The 20,902-nt window shown below is 42.7% G+C and overlaps 1 protein-coding gene across 7 annotated transcripts in view; it reads left to right on the top strand.

The window, feature by feature from the left end:
* EBF1 (EBF transcription factor 1) overlaps positions 1–20,902 on the top strand; it is a gene marked incomplete at its 3' end in the record, with an annotated part of 393,745 nt that overhangs the window by 267,351 nt on the left and 105,492 nt on the right. For 4 of the 7 annotated variants that reach the window (XM_082379090.1, XM_082379091.1, XM_082379094.1 and 1 more), the window contains exon 8: positions 496–637. In XM_082379090.1, the coding sequence (XP_082235216.1) occupies positions 496–637 (142 nt within the window). The remainder of the gene's footprint in view (positions 1–495; positions 638–20,902) is intronic. The other 3 variants (XM_082379092.1, XM_082379093.1, XM_082379096.1) reach the window with 1 other exon arrangement.

Below are 20,902 nucleotides of genomic sequence, written 5' to 3'. Positions count from 1 at the left end.
GACACCCGGGAGAGAAAGCTTCATCCCAGCTCTCACTGAAACCTCTCTTTTTCATTTCTCTATCCCCTTAACCCTGACGCAGTGGCGGGGGGAGAAATATTTTAAAGATTCAAAAGATTTTTATTTGCATGATCAACTGTGATATCTGCTTCAGTGTCTAAACTGAAGGGCAATTTAGGTGAAACACAACCACCCTTGTGTAAAAAAATATGCTAATAAAGATCTTCCTGTTAAAATTATGGTTAACAGTGTACCTTCTGCTGTATAACTATAAACTGTGCAATTTTACTTAAAACTGCATCAAAAGCGTTCCATGCCAAAGACCCACTCATCAATAGCTCCTCTTGTTAGACTTGTACAGCATAAGCACCAGTTATTATGTGAAATAGCTATGCAATTTTCTTCAGCTCCCAGCTGTTATTTATTTAACTTGAGTTTATTACCCTCCATGCTTTTATATTAAAATGTTCCTTCATTTCTCTCTTCTGTCTCCAGGTCGTGGTGTCTACGACAGTCAACGTGGATGGCCATGTCCTGGCAGTCTCTGATAATATGTTTGTCCATAATAACTCCAAGCACGGGCGGAGGGCTCGGAGGCTTGACCCCTCGGAAGGTACGCCCTCTTATCTGGAACATGGTAGGCGAATCATTTTCATTGGTTGGCATTGCTACTTTAACTGTGCATTTATTTGGTTTCTTTCTTACAACTCCACCACACGTTTTACCCCTTTTCAAATTTCAAATGTCCTGTTGAACAGTATTGATGCTGAGTATTTAAAGACAGGAGGATGTCTTTGAGGCCCAGCCTTTCTTGTTGCATAGCTCCCTACCCTGGAAATGGCTGACACATCCTTCCTTCAGGTTGAAAGACAGAGGGAGACTGGACCCCTGCTTTATTTTAAGCTCCCACTTGATTAAAAAATAATGAAAGGCCAAAGCAGGGCAACAAAAATCATGATATATTTTAAGTTTATGGTTGACCTGGTTGTATAATGAACTTCACTGTCTTTACAGTCCTGCTGGTGTAGCTCTGTGACTACATACTTAACTTCATTTGGAGATAAGGTCCAAAGTCTAGGTTGGAGGTGTTTTCTGAATATAAAGTCCAAACTAAATGTCCCTCCCATGCCCTGTGCACACCCCTACCCTCATTACCACATGATACAGTCTGCTTTATGTAGGTAGAATTTGGTGGGGAGAAATCACATTTGTCTTGATTTTATGGCTAATGAGTTGTACCCTTGAGTGGACTGCAGGAAGTCTGGCAAAAATTTGAACCAAGGAAAGTAAATGCCACTCAAAGGAACTATAGGCTGGATTTAGCATATGTCCAAATGTATCTGTGCTGCATGTGTATATAATGTATCCCTCTGTTCATCCATTCATCCATCCATCCACCCACCCACCGACCCATCCAAGAAACAGTGACTGAGATTCTACTGGATATCAATCAACATGGTAGATTTTCTCCAGTCTCCTCAAATTAAACTCTTAACTCATTTCCCCACTTCACTTGCCAGTTTGCTAGGTCACCCAGATTCTTTTAAAAACACTATCACACAAACTACCACCCGATTGTCTGATTTTTTGATGGGCCATGAGCTGTCTGTGATATAGTTCATAAGGTAGAAAACTCCTTTCCTTGTCAGCGTCCCAATTTAATAAACACACCACTGTCATCATTTTGCCTGATTTTTTCCCCTGCAATTGAGGAGTACACAAACTGTACTTTTTTATTAATTAGCCAGATGTAACACTCTTAGAAAGGATTCTTTACCAATCCAGTGTTACAGTCTTCTTAAAGTAAACCATCGTCTTTCAAAAGCTGCTTCTTTATGGTTTCATTAGTACTGAGATGTTTGGATATTGCTTTTTGCAGGAGGTCATTTGGAACACCTGCTCATGATTACATTCCTAGTTCCATTTCTGTACTTAAAATTATTCTAATCCTCGCTTTACAGTAATGTTGCCTTTTAATACCCTTGGAGTCACTTCAGGCATTGTATGATTAGAGATATTTAGGTGAAAGGAAGAAGGAAAAACTAGGTAAATACTCAGTCGGTACAATTTGGACAGTACTAGCTTAAAAGCTAAACTCTTGTTTTCAACTATGACTGGTTAGTTACTGTCCTGTCTGGGAACAGACTTGACTGTCAGTTTGGTATCTAACAGTCATGGATTCACAGTTTCAAAATGTGCTCCAAGTCCAGACCACATCCAGCTCCCATGCCTGCCCTTGGGAAGCTCGTAGGAGAGCACACGATGCCTTATAAATCATCCCTCCACCAAAAAAAAAAAAATCCCAACACAAACCAGTAAAAAACAACCTGCTAGCCAGGACGCCTCTAGGGCTTGGCGGTCAGAAACATTATTTGACATCATGATGCGGAGGAAAAAGAGCCTTGAAATAGGAGCCGGGAAACCAAATTCAGGTCTGAGCTTCATGTCTGGCCTTTGTGTGACCTTGGACAAGTCGACTTACCTTTTGGGATCCTTCGTTTCCTTCTTGGCAAAATGAAAGGGATGATCTGTAGGGGGTAAAAAAAGAAATGTGTGCCTTGGGTGGGGACAGGTCACGTGCACAGGGGAAGTGGGCTGGGTGGAGACTGCGGAAGAAGGACAAGTTCATGCTCTGCCGACCCCAGCCCCAGGCAGTTGTCACCGAGGGCAGGGAGAGCCCAGTGGGGTCAGATGCTCCAGTCTGACCAGAAGTAAAACTCTCCTATTTTTTAATTGCTGGTAACTAATTACAAATGTTTTAGCCCCTGAAGCGAGGAACAGGGGGGAAAGTCACTTAGGTAGAAGACAGCCACAGGCTCACATTTTGAGATCTCTGGATCAAAACATCGCTAAGCTGCCTCCCAGCTCAAATATTCTCCCTTCTAGATGAACATATTAATATTTCAGCTGGGCTAGCATTTCATTCTAAGTTCTAAAGACAACATTTTATTCCTCTGCTACAGGTGACCAGTCCACAAATGGCCATGTTCTTCTTAGCGTGTCACTCAAGAAAATGATGACATTTCACTGTTTATTCATGGTTAACCATCACTGGGGACTTGGGTGTGTCCTGTCTTCTTCAGCTAGGGGGCCTCCCTCTCACCAAAATCTGACTTCACTTCTATCCAGAAGAATAAAAAGGCAGACACTTTGAGGTTCTCAGTAATGACAATAACGTGGAAATCTGCTTCTCTGCAGAATGAATCAACCAACCACACATAACCACCCACTCATTTAGACGCTTCACGCTGATGCATAAATATCTACTCAGCAGAGAGTGACTATGGGCTCTTCATTGGTGATGTGTGGGAGTGGACTTAGATGCTAGTTCGCATCAATTTGGGGACATGGTAATGCTTCATCTTGCCATTGAAGAATACCCTGTTTAAGACTCACAGAGCCATAGCCCTCCCCGGCCGCTCCCGCCTCCACCCCACCTCACACAGCTGCCCCACAGCGAGACTGCGTGCAGTATTTTCACCTCCTAGGTGACCTGTAGAAGTCTTGTTTTTCCTCCTTCTGGGCTCCCTACCATCTCATTTACAGGTAGCCTGAATCATTTTGAGCTATTCTGCACATCTCTGTTTATCTCACGCTTGTCAGAAGGTTGGAGGAAATTTCTCTTCCGTGGCTCATCTTTCTGCTTATAAGAGAAATAGTGACCACGTGTTACATTCACACCTTCTTCCCTGTGTGACCCATGGACTCACAGACCTCTGTGCTCGAATAACTGTCCCTGTATTTCAAGTAGGAGAGTTGACAAAGGTGGATTTATTTCATAGACTCTGGTGTGGTCCAGAGAGGGTGAATCCTGGCACGCTGGATCTCGTGGTGATTGCCCTCCCTCCTATTTTTTTCTTCATTCATAAATACTGAGATTTCCTTTGGCTAGATGTTTATGAGCGAGTTTAGGCCAGTGAGGTTTTTCTCTTTAAGCAACAGCTTTGTAGAAGATGTACAGTTGTGGGGAGAGGCAGCCCCAGAAGCTAACTGCTCTCAGGATTGTGATTTTTGGAAAAGCGTAGACTTGGGGTCAGAGCCGCTGAGCTGACCCCATCGACGGTCAGTGCACAGCTCTGGCTTGTGTGCCCCTCCCACGCCTTCCCATCACTTGGGCAGACTCCGGGGCCTGTGTGCTGGGGATCTTCAAAGGGCCTGCGGAGTGTACTATCGTTGCTCTTCTGAGTTTCAGGTTGTGTTTACCTGAAGGCAAGGCCTACCGTGGCGTCAGTTTCTCTTTTTCTTCCCCCTGTGGCAAGAAGTGGTGCCCTCAAAAGCTATAGTGCAGGGACCCTGTCAGCTTGCATGCGCTAACACTTTATTATCCAATGATCTAATATGCAACAAGGCAAAGTGCTGGTGCTCATCATTCTGACATAGAATGCCGGGAGAAGTGACTAAATTACTTTCTGGACCATTAGCGCTAGCAGCTATGGTGAACTCACCGGCAGCATTTATGCAAATGCCTGTGAATACACTACTGGCTTTGTTAGGGAGCCGGCTGACAAGCGGTTTAAATGCTCAATTTTTTTTAGGGGACATCTTTTTTTTTTTGGCGTGCATGTGTTTTTCTCCCTCCCTCCCTCCGCTCTCTCTCTCCTTTCTGCACTGTTGGGGGACTTGCCTGCTCCAGGATCATTGGGAAAATCTGAGCAGGTCGGGAGCCTGGCCAGCACCCTTTCTGGGAGTGGGGTTAAGGCCCTGATCTGATGTTCTTCAGATCAAGGGTTTTTTTTTTAATTGTTATGCATTTGTACAAACCTTCATATTTATCTGAAAAATCAGTAGAACTGTATTAATCAAGAGTTTTTATTTTATTTTATTTTTTTTTGAGAAACAGTTTGAACTTTTTTTTTCTTTTTTTTTTAATTGGAGTAAAATTGCTTTACAATGTTGTGTAAGTTTCTGCTATACAGTGAAGTGAATCAGCTATATGTATACCTATATCCCCTCCCTCTTAGACCTCCCTCCTCCCGTTTCCCCCTCCATCTAGGTCATCACAGAGTTTTGAGAAGATGAACATTTTACTGTTCATGAGTTCTGACCTGAGGACTTAGTTTCCTGGCTCAAGCATAGATGTTTTAAGGCACCCCGCTTTTTAAAATGGAAAGCGATTGAAATTTAGCTTTGTGGGCATCAGATACGAATGAATTAAATCTCCCTTCGCAGTAATTACAAAGATTGACATGTGAAGTATAATGGTGCCAGGATCCCAAAATAAAACAGAAGTGGAGTTTGGTCAAACTGAAAATCCTTTGTGGAATAAAGAGTGGTGTTAGACTTGCTGGGCCCGTCTCCTTGCTGTAAGTACAGCAGTAGAGAAATAGAATCAGCTTTTCCCCACCACCAGTCAGTTCTGACCCTTCCATTGTAGTGGCCCCTTCCAGCTGCCCCTGACAATATGGTGTTATTCTTGCTCTTTAGCATTTGACCTTCTTTAATCCTTTTGCTCCAGACAGAAGCAGTTTTTGCTTCTGTTGGTTGCCCCTGGGTATCCGGCCCCATTGACTCCCAGCTGCACTTAAATTTGTTGTTTTCTGGACATGTGGAGAAAGACAGTTCAGGCTTGGGGAGATTACTCCAAATTGGGAGACAGCATGGAGATTCCTAAGAAACAAGTGACTCCCTCTCCTCCCCTCTTTGTGATGAGGCCCTAAGAAGTGGCTAGTAAGTGTCGGTTGGATCTAATAGGAGGAGGGTTGGCTGTCTGACTGGAGAGCTAGATCCCAGTCCTGACTGCCATTAACTAGCTGTGTGACTCTGGGAAGGTCCCTTTGCTTCGCTGCCCTCAATTTTTGTATGTTTTCTCAGAGCTGGGTGGGGCCGTCTCTAGACCTTTTAGCATGCACTATTTTTTGGTGCTCTGGACTGAAGCCATTGACGCGTGCCTTTGCTCATCTGATACCTCCTGAGGTGCCTTTGGAGAAACAGGTCTTCAGGAGGACAGAGAAATCCCCTGGCTGTTTCTAGTATAGCCCTTTCTTAGGTGTCAGTAAGAGATCATTCTTATGTCATGTCGGTAATGGATCATTCCTTCCTCCATTCCTTCATACTAAGCATCTATTACATGCCAGAGGGGGAGCTAGGTGCAGGACCCCAGGCAGATACAGTCCCTGTCTTCACAAAATTATGATGTAAATAGAGAAGAAAGACGCTAAACACAACTTACAACTAACTCATCAGACTTGTGTATGAAAGGGGGACCATAAAAGGAGTGAGGAGGAGTGAGGTGTCAGGAAAGACTTCTTTGAGGAAATCTCATTTACGCCAAAACCTAAGAGATGAGTAAGTTTTCCCCTGACAAGGGGACAGAAACAAATTTCCAGGCAGGTGGAATAGCGTGTGCAAAGACGGTTTTGCTTAGGTGAGTTCAAGGAACCAGAAGCAGCCTGTGATGGTTCCTGTTGCTCTGGCCACTGAGAGTGGCAGGAGACGAGGCTGGGGAAGCTGCTGAGGGTCAGATCACGCAGGCCTGTGTGGACGCTCAGGCCGTGGTCAGTGACAGTTGTGAAACGTCACTTCTGGGGGCCACAGGAGGCTTTTAAGAGCTCAGTGTCAATTACACAGACTCCTAGTGGGCCGTAAAAGCCCAGGGCGAGATTGCTCTGAGTGGCTTATAACCTTGCCCTTCCCTGCCAGCCTTTGGAAGCTCAGGACGGAGTTGGCTGTGCCCTGGAGCTGTCCCCCTGATCACTTCTCATTCTATTAATAGTGCATGTGTTCAAAATAAGAAGAAAGTCCAACATTTGGAGAGTTCTTCTTCCAGATGGTTTTGGCTTATTAATTTTCTTTTTTCATAAGTAGCTTAGAAATTTACTTTCTGAACTTGTAGAGACTTACTTGGACAAGTGAAAATAAACTAAACAACAAAGAGAAACATGCCACTGAAGTACAGACGGTCATCTAACACACCCCTTCATATTCCAGAGAAGGAAACAGACCTGGAGAGAGCATGTCCCCTGCTTACGCTCACATTGCTAGTTTCCGTCCAAATCCATTTAGAGCTCTTTGCTCTTGTCCATGGTATGCTGGCCGGCAGGTATGGATTTTAGGAGTTGCACAGATGTCAGAGGGCATGGGGTCCATCCCTCATGGCTTTCCAATTCCGGTTGGCCTAGGCTTGCAGGGGTCTCTCTGGGATTCTGAGGATCATGAGAAGAATGTCTGTAAAATCTCACCAACTTCCTGACAGAAATGCAATGCACCTTCAAAACACAAGGGCAGAGGATGAATGCTCAGAGCTTTTCATTTGGACAGTGGCCCTTTACAGGACTGGTGTTGGTGCAGAACTCCAGCCAGCCCCACTTAGGTAAGAGCATTTTGGTGAAGGGTCTAGTTTAGCAGAAAAATACGGATGTCATCTTTTGTTACTGAGGATGGCATGTTACATCTTATCAATTGATTTTCCTAGTTGAAAAAGCAAGACAGATGCAAGAACAGAACATTAGGGTTAAGAATATCCAGATGTGTCATAAAATAGAGGAAGGAGGCCCCAGATTTTCAAGCATCAAATCAGGCCTTTTTCTTTGAGCAGCGGGGAAGGTGTCTTTTGTCTTCCCTTGCAATAGAAAGGACCCGGCAAGAAGTCAAGATAATGAACAAGGATGTAAGCGAAGACTGATTTTCAAAGTATCCCTTGAGTAATCCGTAAAGCAGGTAACACCAGAAATCCTAACACTGGGGATTTGGTAGCCAGCAAGCTCTCGGCATCAGGCAGATTAAAGAGTTCATGAGCCACAGGTCACTGCTAAGCAGGTGATCTACTTTATCTTTATTTGAATATGACACCACCAACAGCATTGCCGACAAAGGAGAAATAGTGCTCAGACTTTGCTGCCCTGCTTAACAGTGACCATGCCAGGTAGTAATATGTATTCTTTTTCTTCTTCTTATTGCTGTTGTTGATATTTGGAGACTGTTATCAGCTAACATTTATGGAGCATTTACTATGTGCCAGCACTGTGGTAATCATTTTATTTATATCATGTCATCAAATCTCCAACAAGTCAGATAAGCTATAACAATTATTATCCTTATTTTACAGGTGGGAAAACTGGGATTTAGAGAGATTAATAACTTACCCAAAGCCACAATTAGAGTTGAACCTGGGAGGCTACCCCAGGTCTACCTAACCACAGAGCTCTGTGGAATAGTGGTACTAACTATAATGACACAAACACTCATTGAGTCCTGACTGTGCTGGGCACATAGTGCTGTGGGCACCCTGCTGTAAAGATGAGGAAAATGAGACTAAAGGGATGTTAAGTAACTTTCCCAGAGTTGCACAGCAAATAAGTAGTAGATCTAGGATTCAAACCCAGAGAGCCTGGCTTCAGAGTCTGTACTTTCGACTGCTTGCTCTATACATTATGCTGGTATTCTTTGCATCTCTTATCCTACTGTTCTTATTTTTCCTCAATACAAGTTAAGGCAGTTTCGCTGGTATCTTAAAAAGACCTTTCAAAAGTTAGCCCAGATATATCTTTTTTTGTTTCTAATGGGCATATTGTATATGTTTACCTTAGAGTTCATTTCCCTTCAACAGCCTATTTTTCTCATGGCTGTAGTCAAATAAAGAAAATGCTGGTTTTATTTGCTGACTAGTATGTTTTCCATGGGGCTCGCAAGATAAGAGGGAGACTTGTAATATTTTATTTATTTGCAAGGATGTTCTAATTCATCTAGAAGTCGTTTGCTGACCATATGGACTCCCTGGCACGCATACAAGGTAGAGAAAAAGGAGACCAGGAGAAAGTGTGAGATTTTGAGTTAGATGACAGTTAAGATACTAACAGTCTCCTTGTTAGGGCACTGAAGGGTTACTAAACCTCATGCCACAGGGACCATGGGAAACGGAGACGGATTCGGGGAGGCAGTTTTCTTCTATGAATTTCTTGAGAAACCTGTCAACTGTGGGAAACTTCCAGTATTTGGTATTTTGTGTGACCTAATAAATGACTGAACCACACCTAACTTATTTTAATAAGCACACAGTGTCAGGGGAGGGGGTGGGGTGACAGAATGGTGCTTTCTGCCTATGTTTTGGACCGAAATGACAGAACTTTTTTTAAGCCTAATTTTTTGTTTTTTATTTGGTTACAAAAGCATCATAATTCCAATCGTGTTTATCTGCATAATTGATTGTTTCAAGCCAAGGGCCTCTTCCTAATTACTTTCTACTTACTGGAGAATATCAAAGGATTCAAGTGATGTGAATATGCAAATGAGAGCTTCTATGTACTGGTCATAAATCTTATTAAGATGAGATATTTAGGGGCACTGACCAGGAGTGGGTTTGAAACATTTCTTTGTTTGAACATTTTCATTCATACATGCAGAAATATATGAAAACAGATCACTGTCCCTACTTTGCCACGTGACCTCCACTATGTACTTTGATTTCTTTGGGCCTCAGTTTCCTCATCTATTAAGTGGGGTTGGGGACAGGGAGCTTGGTGAGCCCTTTAAGCCCTGATGATTTGTTGTTTGAACCCAGCTGATCTCCTGAGCTGCTATACACACACTTTGGTGAGTGACCACCAACATACCAAGGTGATGTTCACTCCACAGGACAGATCTGAGGCCCACTTCCTTTTGCCTTGGGCATTTCTGCAAGAGACTGACAGTGAGTTCCAGGAGGCCTGGAAAAACCACACAGTGTGGCATACACAGCCACTTGTGCCTTAGGTAGCTCTCACCCGGCGTTCTGCTCTCCGAATTCCTTCAGCTGATATGGTGTAGTGTTGAATTCGCTTGATGGTTAGCAGTGAGCTTTTATACTAGGTTTCCCATGCAGTTAGGTGATAGAGTGAAAAAAAACATTCAAAAAAGTTTTTAAAAATAGTTATGTCTATCTTAATGCATAAGCAAAAAACAAAAAAAAAATCAAAAAAACGAAGCTCTCCCAAGTTGTGGTCTCACAGCTATTCTTTTTTTTTTTTTAACGTCTTTATTGGAGTATAATTGCTTTACAATGTTGTGTTAGTTTCTGCTGTATAACAAAGTGAATCGGTTATATGTATACATATATCCCCATATCCCCTCCCTCTTGCGTCTCCCCCCCCCCCCCCCCCCCCCCCGCCCTATCCCACCCCTCTAGGTGGTCACAAAGCACCTCACAGCTATTCTTGCTGAGGGCAAGATTGAATTTAAAGAAAAAGTAAGTCAATGTAAACAAAAATAGCAACTATAATGTTAATTAAGTCATAGAGGAAGTGGTAGAGGATGGAACAAAATCAGGACTGAAGCTTGGGAAACACTGTTTTGGAGGGCTTAGGGGTTGGGAGAAGTAATACTTTTTTCATGTCACCAGGAAACAGTGTAGGACCCTGGGAAACACTTTTTTTTTTTTTTTTTATGAGTCAAATATTGTTTTTTAATAGAAAACCTTTTTAGCTCAGTTTACCATGAGAATAGACTTAATGTCCTCACAGGATTTTGAAAATCAAAATGTCTCCCAAGCTGTTACCTCTGTTTTTATTTTTAAACAAGTAGTGTCTGCATGTCAGAGAGCAGAAATTAGTGTGGAAAGGAAGATTTGAGTCAAGGGAGAGCATCAGCCAGCCAGGGTCCACCCAGGCAGCGCATTATGATAATATATACGGAACCAGCTGGACGCTGAGCAAAGCTGACATTGTGTTGTCAGGGGCAGAATCGCCCATCAATTTCCAAGATAGGATTTGAGTTCAAATGACAGAAAGAGCAGCAACTGTGTTGAAACCGATGCATGGGGGAGGGGAGGGGCAGGCAGGAACCAGCCAGGCCTAAAGACAGGAAGTGCTGGTACCTCCGGAAGGGGGGTGGCTCTGTTTTCTCATCTGGCTGCTACCCTTCCTTCTAACCTTAACATCTGTCAGCAAGATCCACCTGGGCCCTTGCATGATTAGAGCCCAGTGCAGGGGGAGCTTACTGGTGCTAATTTTAACCCCCATGAGAATGGAGTGCCTGCTGCTAGAAGAGGGACCAGAGCAGCATAGGAAACCCGATTCCACAGAGCCACTGCCTTATCCAGTGAGGAAGCCCAGTGTGGGTGTAGTGGCAGTTAATAACCACTGGAAGACGTCTCAACTTTTTTTAAGCTAGTCTGTTTAATGCCTTAATATGTTAACAACTCTGATGATTCTTCTTTAGTTCGTTGGCTTATTCGTTCAGCATTCAATCACTCATCTACTTACAATTATTTACTGACTGCCTACTCTATTAGACAATAGAGATGCAGAGGTGAACAAGGCAGCCACAATTGTTGACATTATGAGGTATACAGTCACGTGTGTGTGCATATTTATGTGTCGACGTAAAGCGAATGATTGCACATAGAATTACTTAAATTGAAATGATGGTAAGCACTCTACAGGAGAAATACAGACTGCTAAGGGAGCTTTAAACAAGGGAACTCAGCCAAGTCTGAAGAATCAAGGACACTTAAAATTTAAAATAAGAAGGAAGGAGTAGCATTTCGTCAAGCAAGGAGGAGAGAGCAATTTAGGCAGAGGGGAAAGCATATCCAAAATTCCACATGGGAACAAAATATTAGAAGCTTAAGGGAAGGGTAAGCTGGGACAAAGTGAGAGAGTGGCATGGACATATATACACTACCAAACGTAAAATAGATAGCTAGTGGGAAGCAGCCGCATAGCACAGGGAGATCAGCTCGGTGCTTTATGACCACCTAGAGGGGTGGGATAGGGAGGGTGGGAGGGAGGGAGATGCAAGAGGGAAGAGATATGGGAACATATGTATATGTATAACTGATTCACTTTGTTATAAAGCAGAAACTGGCACACCATTGTAAAGCAGTTATACTCTAATAAAGATGTTTAAAAAAAAAAAAGAAGAAGAAGCTTAGGGGAGACCTAAATGGGAAAGTGGCTTAGGTCTTAGATCCATTTTTGAGAAAATAAATTTGGAAATTTCCCATAGGTTGCTTTCTCTTTGACCTGGAGAAGTGGGTCCAATGTATTTTCATAATCACAGGCTAACAGAACTCTTTGCCCAGTAAAATGCTAACTTTTAGACCAGTGTTTCGATTGATGGTGATTTTGCTGTTATGATAGCAGCCTTTGAGCATTTACTAACATCAGGTTTAATGCTGAGCACTTTATATCATCTCTTTTAATGCTCTTAACCACCATCGGAGGGCACTACTATTACTCTCTCCATTTAGCAAATGAGGGACACTGAAGCCATCTTTCAAAAATTTGGTTGCGGCCAAAAAGAAAAAAATGAGTCAGATTTTTGTATCTGCAGCATTTGGACCTCCAAGTAGCTGACGCAGGGGGCCATCACCACTGTTCTTTCCCACTCTTTAGTCATTGCTGATTCCCTCACGTTGGACTTCAGAGGTGGAGAGAAATTCTCCTGCCATTTGATCATGTAATATAATTCCTGCTTCAATTGAAGCAAATTGACGACGTTACTCAAAGGCAAATTGAAAAGCCAGATCTGTGCTAAATCCCCAGGGTACGTTAGTTGGCATGTGCAGTGATATATGGGAAGGTGCTTTTCTGGGTTAAGATAAAAAAATCCTGGTATCACGTCACGCTATCAGGCACCCCATCTCAACCACTCTGTGCCAGCCCTGCAACTTGAAATACTCAGTGGACAGAAATGAAACTTTATAGAAATTAGGTGATCATCATCTTTATCAGATGAATATGATGCCATCAGCATGATTCTAGCGTCCTCAGAAAAAAAGAGATTTACCTGGAGAGGAGCAAGAGAAAGTCTAAGGCATGGATTGTAGGGCTTTTCTGCCAGCCTGCCTTGGGCAAGTTGGCTAGGAGATGACCTAGTAATTAAAATCCTGCTTAAACGTATGCTGCTGGTCAGTCATAATGAAGGCACCAACATGGGAAACCAGACGGTAACCAGAGAAGGAAAAGAAAAGTGAAACACAAAAGTAACACTGTCGAGACTGTGGGGCGCAGAAATAGACCTGAATTGGCCGAATACTTATCTGACCACTAAGCATGAAAGTGGAACCCAAGTATTAATATATTTTTACCCCAATCTGTGCAATTAATATTTTATGTGTGAACATACGCTCCTGTGTTACTGGCTTATTTAATTGACAGTTGCAATCAGCAGGAAGCCAGTTGTTCAAACCCACATTCTTCCCCCGTAGTTCGGGAGCGATGTGCAGCAGGAGAACATGGGGAATAGAGGCAGGGACAGCGCCAGGTTTGGGCCGTCTTCTCAACACATCAGTTTCTTTCATCCACCTTGGGGCACAGCAATAAAAATGTCAGAAGACATACAAATAGCAGTAGACTCTGGCTGTTGTTTAGAAGAACGATTAAAATTAATGTGGTTGGTACAAATCGAGAACTTTCTTTCATTCCTTATTATCCTTTGGCTACTTCTCTTTTGAGCGCAGTCGGGAAGGCAGCAGGCTGAGCAGCTCCTACGCACTGGTTTGGAGGCGAATACTTTTAGGTGTGTTATGTGTGGGGCTGTGGGGGAGGGAAATGAGCGCCAGCAGTTCCAGGGTGTTTTGTCATTTCCTAGTAGAGCAGGAAAACAGAGTTTGGGTCATTCTTTTTTTTTTAATTTATTTATTTTTGGCTGCATTGGGTCTTCGTTGCTGTGTGCGGGCTTTCTCTAGTTGCGGCGAACGGGGGCTACTCTTCGCTGCGGTGCGCGGGCCCCTCACTGCGGTGGCCTCTCTCGTTGCGGGGCACAGGCTCTAGGCATGTGGGCTTCAGTAGTTGTGGCTCGTGGGCCCAGAGTGCAGGCTCAGTAGTTGTGGCGCACGGGCTCAGTTGCTCCACGACATGTGGGATCTTCCCGGACCAGGGCTCGAACCGTGTCCCCTGCATTGGGAGGTGGATTCCCAACCACTGCGCCACCAGGGAAGTCCATGGGTCATTCTTTGCTAAAATCTTCTGGCTGAATCACCACGCCAGCTGTGCTCTTCCAGTAACTGTTATGTGCAACAAATCTATAAAGTCAGACCTCAGATTCCTCTACCTTTCAACTTTGGCAGAAACCTAGAAACTCTTCTTGGTTTGGTTAGCTAAAGCCTGTGGAATCCAATCCTTGTTGCTCAAAAAAAAAAAAACAAGTTGGGGAAAATGTTATTAAGGTACTGTTTTAGGATAACCTATTTAATCAGTAAACTTTTATTATTTTCTTTATATGTGCAAAATTCTATAATGAGCACCACTGAGATGGATAATGTCCAAGTTGAAAATGAAAGTTACGGGGAACTGCCCTACAGTTTAAAGATGTAAGTTCTCATAGTGCTGCTATCACTTATATTTGATGTTCGGACTCTTGACCATGTTTTTAGCAGCCCAACTTACAACAGTAGAAAAGCTTCTAAGCGTCAAAGTCTGGCAGTATTTTCAGTGTTCCTGTGTTTAAATTGGCACTTGTGGTATTATATTAGGATGCCATTGTTTGAACTTGGAAACAGAAGAAGGTAAAGAGAGATTTTACTATAATTCATATGTGGGGCTGAGTCTTAGGGGGAAAATAACTTTACTTGGAAATCGAGTAGTAATATTCTGTAAAGTTAATAAATATCCACCCTCTATCTTGGGAATAAGGAATTTCACAACTAAGATTTTATGGGACTTTGGCTGTGTTTACATGGTCGAAGTGAATACTTTAGCGAAACTGAGCAGAAATTTCAGATAAATACCAAAATTGAAGGGTAGTTTGGGTATTTTAAAGATCTGACTTTATCAACCAATATGGATTCTCAACGTTTCAAGTTCAAGTGAGTCTCCAAGATTCAGTTACCTCATTTGTAAAGTGGAATTTAAAATAACATCTCCTTGCCCATCACTTGGGGTTGATATTAATTGTGATAATTATGGGCAACCCCTTTGAAAACTTAATAGTGCTAGTTAATTGTCAGGTATTGGTTAAGTGCAGAGCACTGACTATCCAGTTTGTGAATGAATGAGGTCCCTGCCTTCAAGGGATGTGTTGATAGTTGGGTTGTTTTGCATATATATACACATGCCCAGCTGTATACACACACACACACACACACACACATCTGTTTGTATACAAAGATAAAAGTTCAAGAAAAAGTGAAATAAGTGACAACTGAAGGAGTTCACTGAAGGTTTAGTGTTTTGTAGACTGGGATAGAAACAGCTTCCCACAAAAGACCAGCCTTTCAGCAAAGTACTATTTGGGTGGAAGTGAGTGGTATAACCTCCTTGAAAAGAAATGCTCCAAATGTGTTTGGAGACAGTGGATTTGGAGAGTCCGCCATCATCATCTTTATTTTCTTCTTCCCGATCTTCCTCCTCCTCCTCTGGCAACTCCTCCCCACCTTCCTTCTGTCTCACATTTATTCATTTCTTCCTCTGTGCTGAGCTCTGTAAATTTAGGTGAACTCATTTAAACCTCACAATAACCTCCTGAGGTGGGGTCTCTTTAAGTATTATCCCCAATTAGAGTGGTAGAAACTGAGGCATAAGAAAAGTAAAGTAGGGGCTTCCTTGGTGGCACAGTGGTTAAGAATCCGCCTGCCAATGCAGGGGACACGGGTTCGAGCCCTGGTCCGGGAAGATCCCACATGCCGCGGAGCAACTAAGCCCGTGCGCCACAACTACTGAAGCCCGCGTGCCTAGAGCCCGTGCTCTGCGACAAGAGAAGCCACCGCAATGACAAGCCCGCACACTGCAACGAAGAGTAGCCCCCACTTGCCGCAACTAGAGAAAGCCTGCCCACAGCAACGAAGACCCAACACAGCCAAAAATAAATAAATTAAATAAATTAATTAAAAAAAAAAAAAGAAAGAAAATAAAAGTGAAGTAAGTTGCCCAGGCTGGTAAGTGGAGAAGCTGGAATGTGAGCTGAGGCCTTCTGAACCCAGAACCAGTTGTCCCAAGTGCTGCTGAGCCCTTCTTCCAGTTTGGGAGAGGTGGAGGATGAGGTTGGAAGGGGAGAATCAGCCAGACTTGTGATCCTGTAGGTTAAGGGGAAACGACAGAAAGCTTCTGAGCAGGGCAGTATTGTTTTGAAAGTGGGCATCAGAGGCAGGTTAATCTGGGTTTTGGTATGTAGATGGGATTTAGCACCTAATTAATAATCTGATAGTAGAAATGAATCACAAACAGGCAAGTGTGAGTATTTGCCCTTTGCAGTCCAGATAGAACAGCCCAGACTCCAAAGAGTAATTTTTGAGGCGGCCGAGTCAGTCCAACATGGAGTTCAAATGGAAGTGGAGCTCCCACACTTTTTTGCTCCTCTGTCTGGATAAGTTTGATGATACACATCCTGGTGCTTGTGACGTCACTGATCATCACCACGGAAACATCTGTGCTATGACAAACACTGGAGTGCAGCATGACCAAATGTGTCAGGGAGGAGAGGAAACTGGCTCAAAACGATAAGGTTCTCAATAATAAAAGTTCACTCAAATACGTTAGCAGTAGCAGCCTCGGTTGTGGAGAGAAATGTAAGCAGTACTATTCTGAAAAGCACAAAGCAAGAGCTGTGCATTACTAAAGGTTGGGCAAGGTTGATTTTGAGATGCTGCTCACATTCAAAACATAGTTTCCTTAAAAAGTCACTATCTATGCTGTCTTGCATGATGACAATAGAAATCCTTCAGGAGCACGGAGCTCGTCTCCCACACTGCTTATAGGAAATCTTCTGCACAGCGGAGGAGGGCTAGCTGGGGACTTCTGTGTTGTTCTGGGAGAGGGATTGAACAATCAGAGACAGAATTGACAGTGGTGTGGTTTGTGTCTGTTGTTTGATGTGTCGGTGGCAGTATTAGTCATGCAGTTTCAGAAATTAATAACTAAAAGATGATTGGCCCTCCAGGGATTTATAGAAGTTGCACACTGATGGATCAGATCATGGACTGAATCCAGCTCTAAGTCATATTTAGGTTTGGTTTGCATGTTGCTTTAAGAAACTATGTATTTGTTGCTTTACAATTAAAAAAGATGTTTTGTATGAAAATCTGGATGTGCACATTCTCTTAATATTCAGAAGAGCTGGTAGGGCTGGTAGTGCCACATTCTCAAATGGAAACAATTAGGTTAAACTGAGAAGTTGTGTCCCTCTTGGGTAGGGGATACACTCTACAGTTGGCCACACTCCCCACCTCTCCCATTGTGTTGCCCCTAGCCCATTTTATTTATTTACCTTCCTTCCTGGCCCTGTGAGCACTTGATTTTGTGATCACTGTTGGAGGGATTAGAGATTAATTGTTCCTAGCACAGTTCCTGGCATGTGGAGGGCACCCCATAAATGGTAGCTCTGATTATTCTCTGTCAGTGACAGGCTCAGTTATTTACGCTTGAACCATAGATCAGCACTGTCCCATAGAACTTCCTGTGATGATGGAAATGTCCCATATCTGTACTGTCCTCTGTGATAGTCACTAGTCACATGTAGCTCTTGACCCATGTGGCTAGTGTGACCCAGAAAATAATTTCTATTTTTAGTGAATTTTTGTTAATTAAAAATTAAATTTCAATAGCCACATATGGCCAGTAACTACCATATTGGGCAAAGCAGATTTAAGTAATGGGATTGAATATCCAGTGCAGTGTCCTTGTTTAGGATAAAATGTGGAGAATAGGTGCTAGGACTGTGTTTGGTCAGCATGTTTAGTTTACAAGAGATTACTCATAGTGGGCTTCATCAGTTAGGATCACCTACTTGGTACCACCCCTTGTCACCTGACTAGAATTCTTGTCCATTTAAGGAGCCAAATACATATGTTCTACGAGAGTTATACCAATAAACCTAAGTCATCCTAAGCTTGAATGGGAAGTTTCACTGCTCTCTGCCCCCTGACTGTTCATCAGTTAAGGGTATTGTGTATTTACAATAACTAGACCTATGTGTAGAAAAGCCTAAATTTTTGATTAGCTGCTTGCTGCTGCCATTCGTGATGGCACAGAGCCAGGAATTAGGGTTACCAAGGGGACTATGGAAAGCCGATGGAGCCCTGCTAGACTGCTAGAGGGATCCTGTCTTCTTAGGGCTGGGGCTGCACAGGCTGTTGGGTCTTGCGTTTCCATCACAAGCATAAATCCAACACATCTAATGACCACATTGCCATAAACCAGCCACAGTGTAGGGTTCTGAATGATCCCTCTTTCATGCAGCTGATTTATTCGTTTGCACCTTGGTTTGCTTCACTGAGCCCAGCAGTCAGAGCCCTCCCCTTTCCTTTGTCACAGGGTTGGAAACCCCAGAACCATCTACCAGGCTCTGGCCCATTGGCAACTTGCCCCAAGCCAGTTTTTCCAACTGAGAAATGAGTAACTTCACTGCTTCCAGGGATAGATGCACAGGAGGGCAAAACAAACATCAGCCTGTTTCACTGAAGATGGAGCTCTGAATTACAAACCCCCTCCCCTGAGAAAGCCTCCTTAAAAACATAGAAAACCTAATGAACATGATAGAAACAGCTGTTGTAGCTAATTTTATCAAACGGTGACTAATACTAATCCTCTTGAAATGGAGAAAAAGAACAAAACATACATGAATATATTCTGCTTGGATCATTCATCCAGTCGGAATTAGATGTCATCTCTTCTTAAAGTCGGATCTGCAGAGAGGATACAGGTCTTGCTTTTCTATCTTTATGTGCAAACATCAATGTAAACCCCTATTAGGACAGTGAATGGAATGAGTCCTAGAATTCAGTAGGAGAAGTAAGACAAAGCCCTCTAACAAAAAAAAGTAGATTCTCCATACCTTTAAATTCCTTCTTAGGAAAATTCTTCATGAAAATATTTACTAGAAAAAGACCAAGCTGATGTCAACTGAGACTAACTAGTGAAATGTTAAACTATCTGCACACATCTCTGTTTTGAATGCTGAATTTAGTCTGACTCCCAGACACAAGGAGGCTAAAAATTCATATTCAGATAAGGAAAGGCAAACCTTGGAGAACAGATGGGGCAGAGTTCAGCATAAAGGTTTAATCCTATCAGGCCGATTCCTGTATGACCATCTGGATAATCCGGCACACACATTCAAGGCCTGTTAAAAATACGGCTCCAGCCAAGATTAGCGTCACAGATTTTCCACTAGACTTGCTCATATTTGACTTTATGATTTTCCAGGCCCAGGAAGATTGCTTGCAAATAAAGACTTGAGGATTCCATGAAGAAGCAGTGACATGTTTTTGTTTGTTTTTTTTTAACCTGAAAATTGTTTCCTTTTTTCACAAAATCGGGTGTCCTCTTTTCACAATATTGGGTGTCCTTTTTTGGAAAGTGATTTTCATTTCCATTTCTTCCCTGACTTTCATATCTAGAACTTTTCTTATAACAGGATAATCAGGAGAATTGGGCTAAAAATAATTTTGTGCATGAAAGTTCTCATCAGGAAGAAAAGAGTTATTTACCTGCTGTATAATCAGAGGCAAATGAATTTACTATTGTTGCAACAAATATCACAATTGGATCCATGAATAATTCATTTTGAGGATTCTCCCACCCTCCATGATAATTTTTCTCTGTTGCTTTGCAAAGGGGTGGGTGACAGTCATAGAACAAGAAAAAAGAAAAAAAAAACTGATGGCATTATTTGCTGTGAGCTGCTCTAGGATTAATATTTTGTACATTTTAATTTTGGATTTGACAGATCAAACTTGAGGTGGAAAGCAGTACATTCTCACCTCTTTGAGTTATAAAATTCTGAGCTCAAGAAGTGTTTTTGTTTATTTATTTGTTTGTTTGTTTATGTTTGGCTGCGTTGGGTGTTCGTTGCTGTGCGCGGGCTTTCTCTATTTGCGGCGAGCAGGGGCTACTCTTCGTCGCGGTGCATGGGCTTCTCATTGCGGTGGCTTCTCTTTGTTGTGGAGCACGGGCTCTAGGCACGCAGGCTTCAGTAGTTGTGGCTCGCGCGCTCTAGAGCGCAGGCTCAGTAGTTGTGGCACACGGTCTTAGTTGCTCCGGCGGCATGTGGGATCTTTCCGGACCAGGGCTCGAACCGTGTCCCCTGCATAGGCAGGTGGATTCTTAGCCACTGCGCCACCAGGGAAGCCCTCCTGAAATGTTTTTAACAAACAATTTTTGCATATTATGAAACAATGCTGTGTTGTGTGTCATTAAATCAAAAAACCTTCAACAAGTCTTTCAAGTGCAATTTAGAAGTTACAGGTACATCAAAATGTCAAGATTTTTCACTGTTAAATTGTTAAATCACCCTGTGTAGTGAACCTGCACAAAGTTCTGGATCACAAATAGACAAACTCAGAAATCCCAAAGTGCTTGTCCTGGAATGTTCGGATTACGATTGTTGCCCCAGGATTTCTGTACCAGGATTTCTGTCCTTCCCTTGTTCAGATCTATGTCCACTGATTGTTGAGGAATTTTGCTAATTCAGAACAGAATAAGAAATCTGCAAAATAAATAGGAAGTAGATATGATTTGGACTTGCTCTGTATTTAGCAAATGGCATAGTTTGGAACTTAGGTATTCTGCTAAGTTTAGATACACCTAGACAGCCCCACTGGGTTAACTCTGCCTTGATGTAGATGGATATTAGATCCATGTTTCCATGGAGCAACTATGAATTTTTCCTTCGCTTGTTTTCTGAGAGAGCCATTAATGTCAAAGCAAAGGGCTTTCTTGCCAAATGAAGTCACTTTGGAATAAAGGATGAAAAACACTTGAAATTCTTGAACTCCTCATTTAATATTTAATAGATTTAATTGCATCTGGTGTTGAGAAATATCTATATCATGGGTTACAGTTCTCTTCAGAGTGACAAACACACCATCACACACAAACACACACATACACACAGGGGGTGCGGGGAGAGAAGGAGGGAGGCTCTTTTGCATATATAATATGTGATTCTTTGCCAAGTAATATCTAGATATGCTAGTGGATGGGCCAATAAATGCAGACCAATAACAAAACCAACCCAAATAAAAACCCTAATAAACAATAAAATGCTTAAC

The sequence above is a fragment of the Balaenoptera borealis genome (assembly GCF_965194805.1).
Source record: "Balaenoptera borealis genome assembly, chromosome: 2".
Lineage (NCBI taxonomy): Eukaryota > Metazoa > Chordata > Mammalia > Artiodactyla > Balaenopteridae > Balaenoptera > Balaenoptera borealis.
This window is presented reverse-complemented; position numbering and strand designations above follow the sequence as displayed.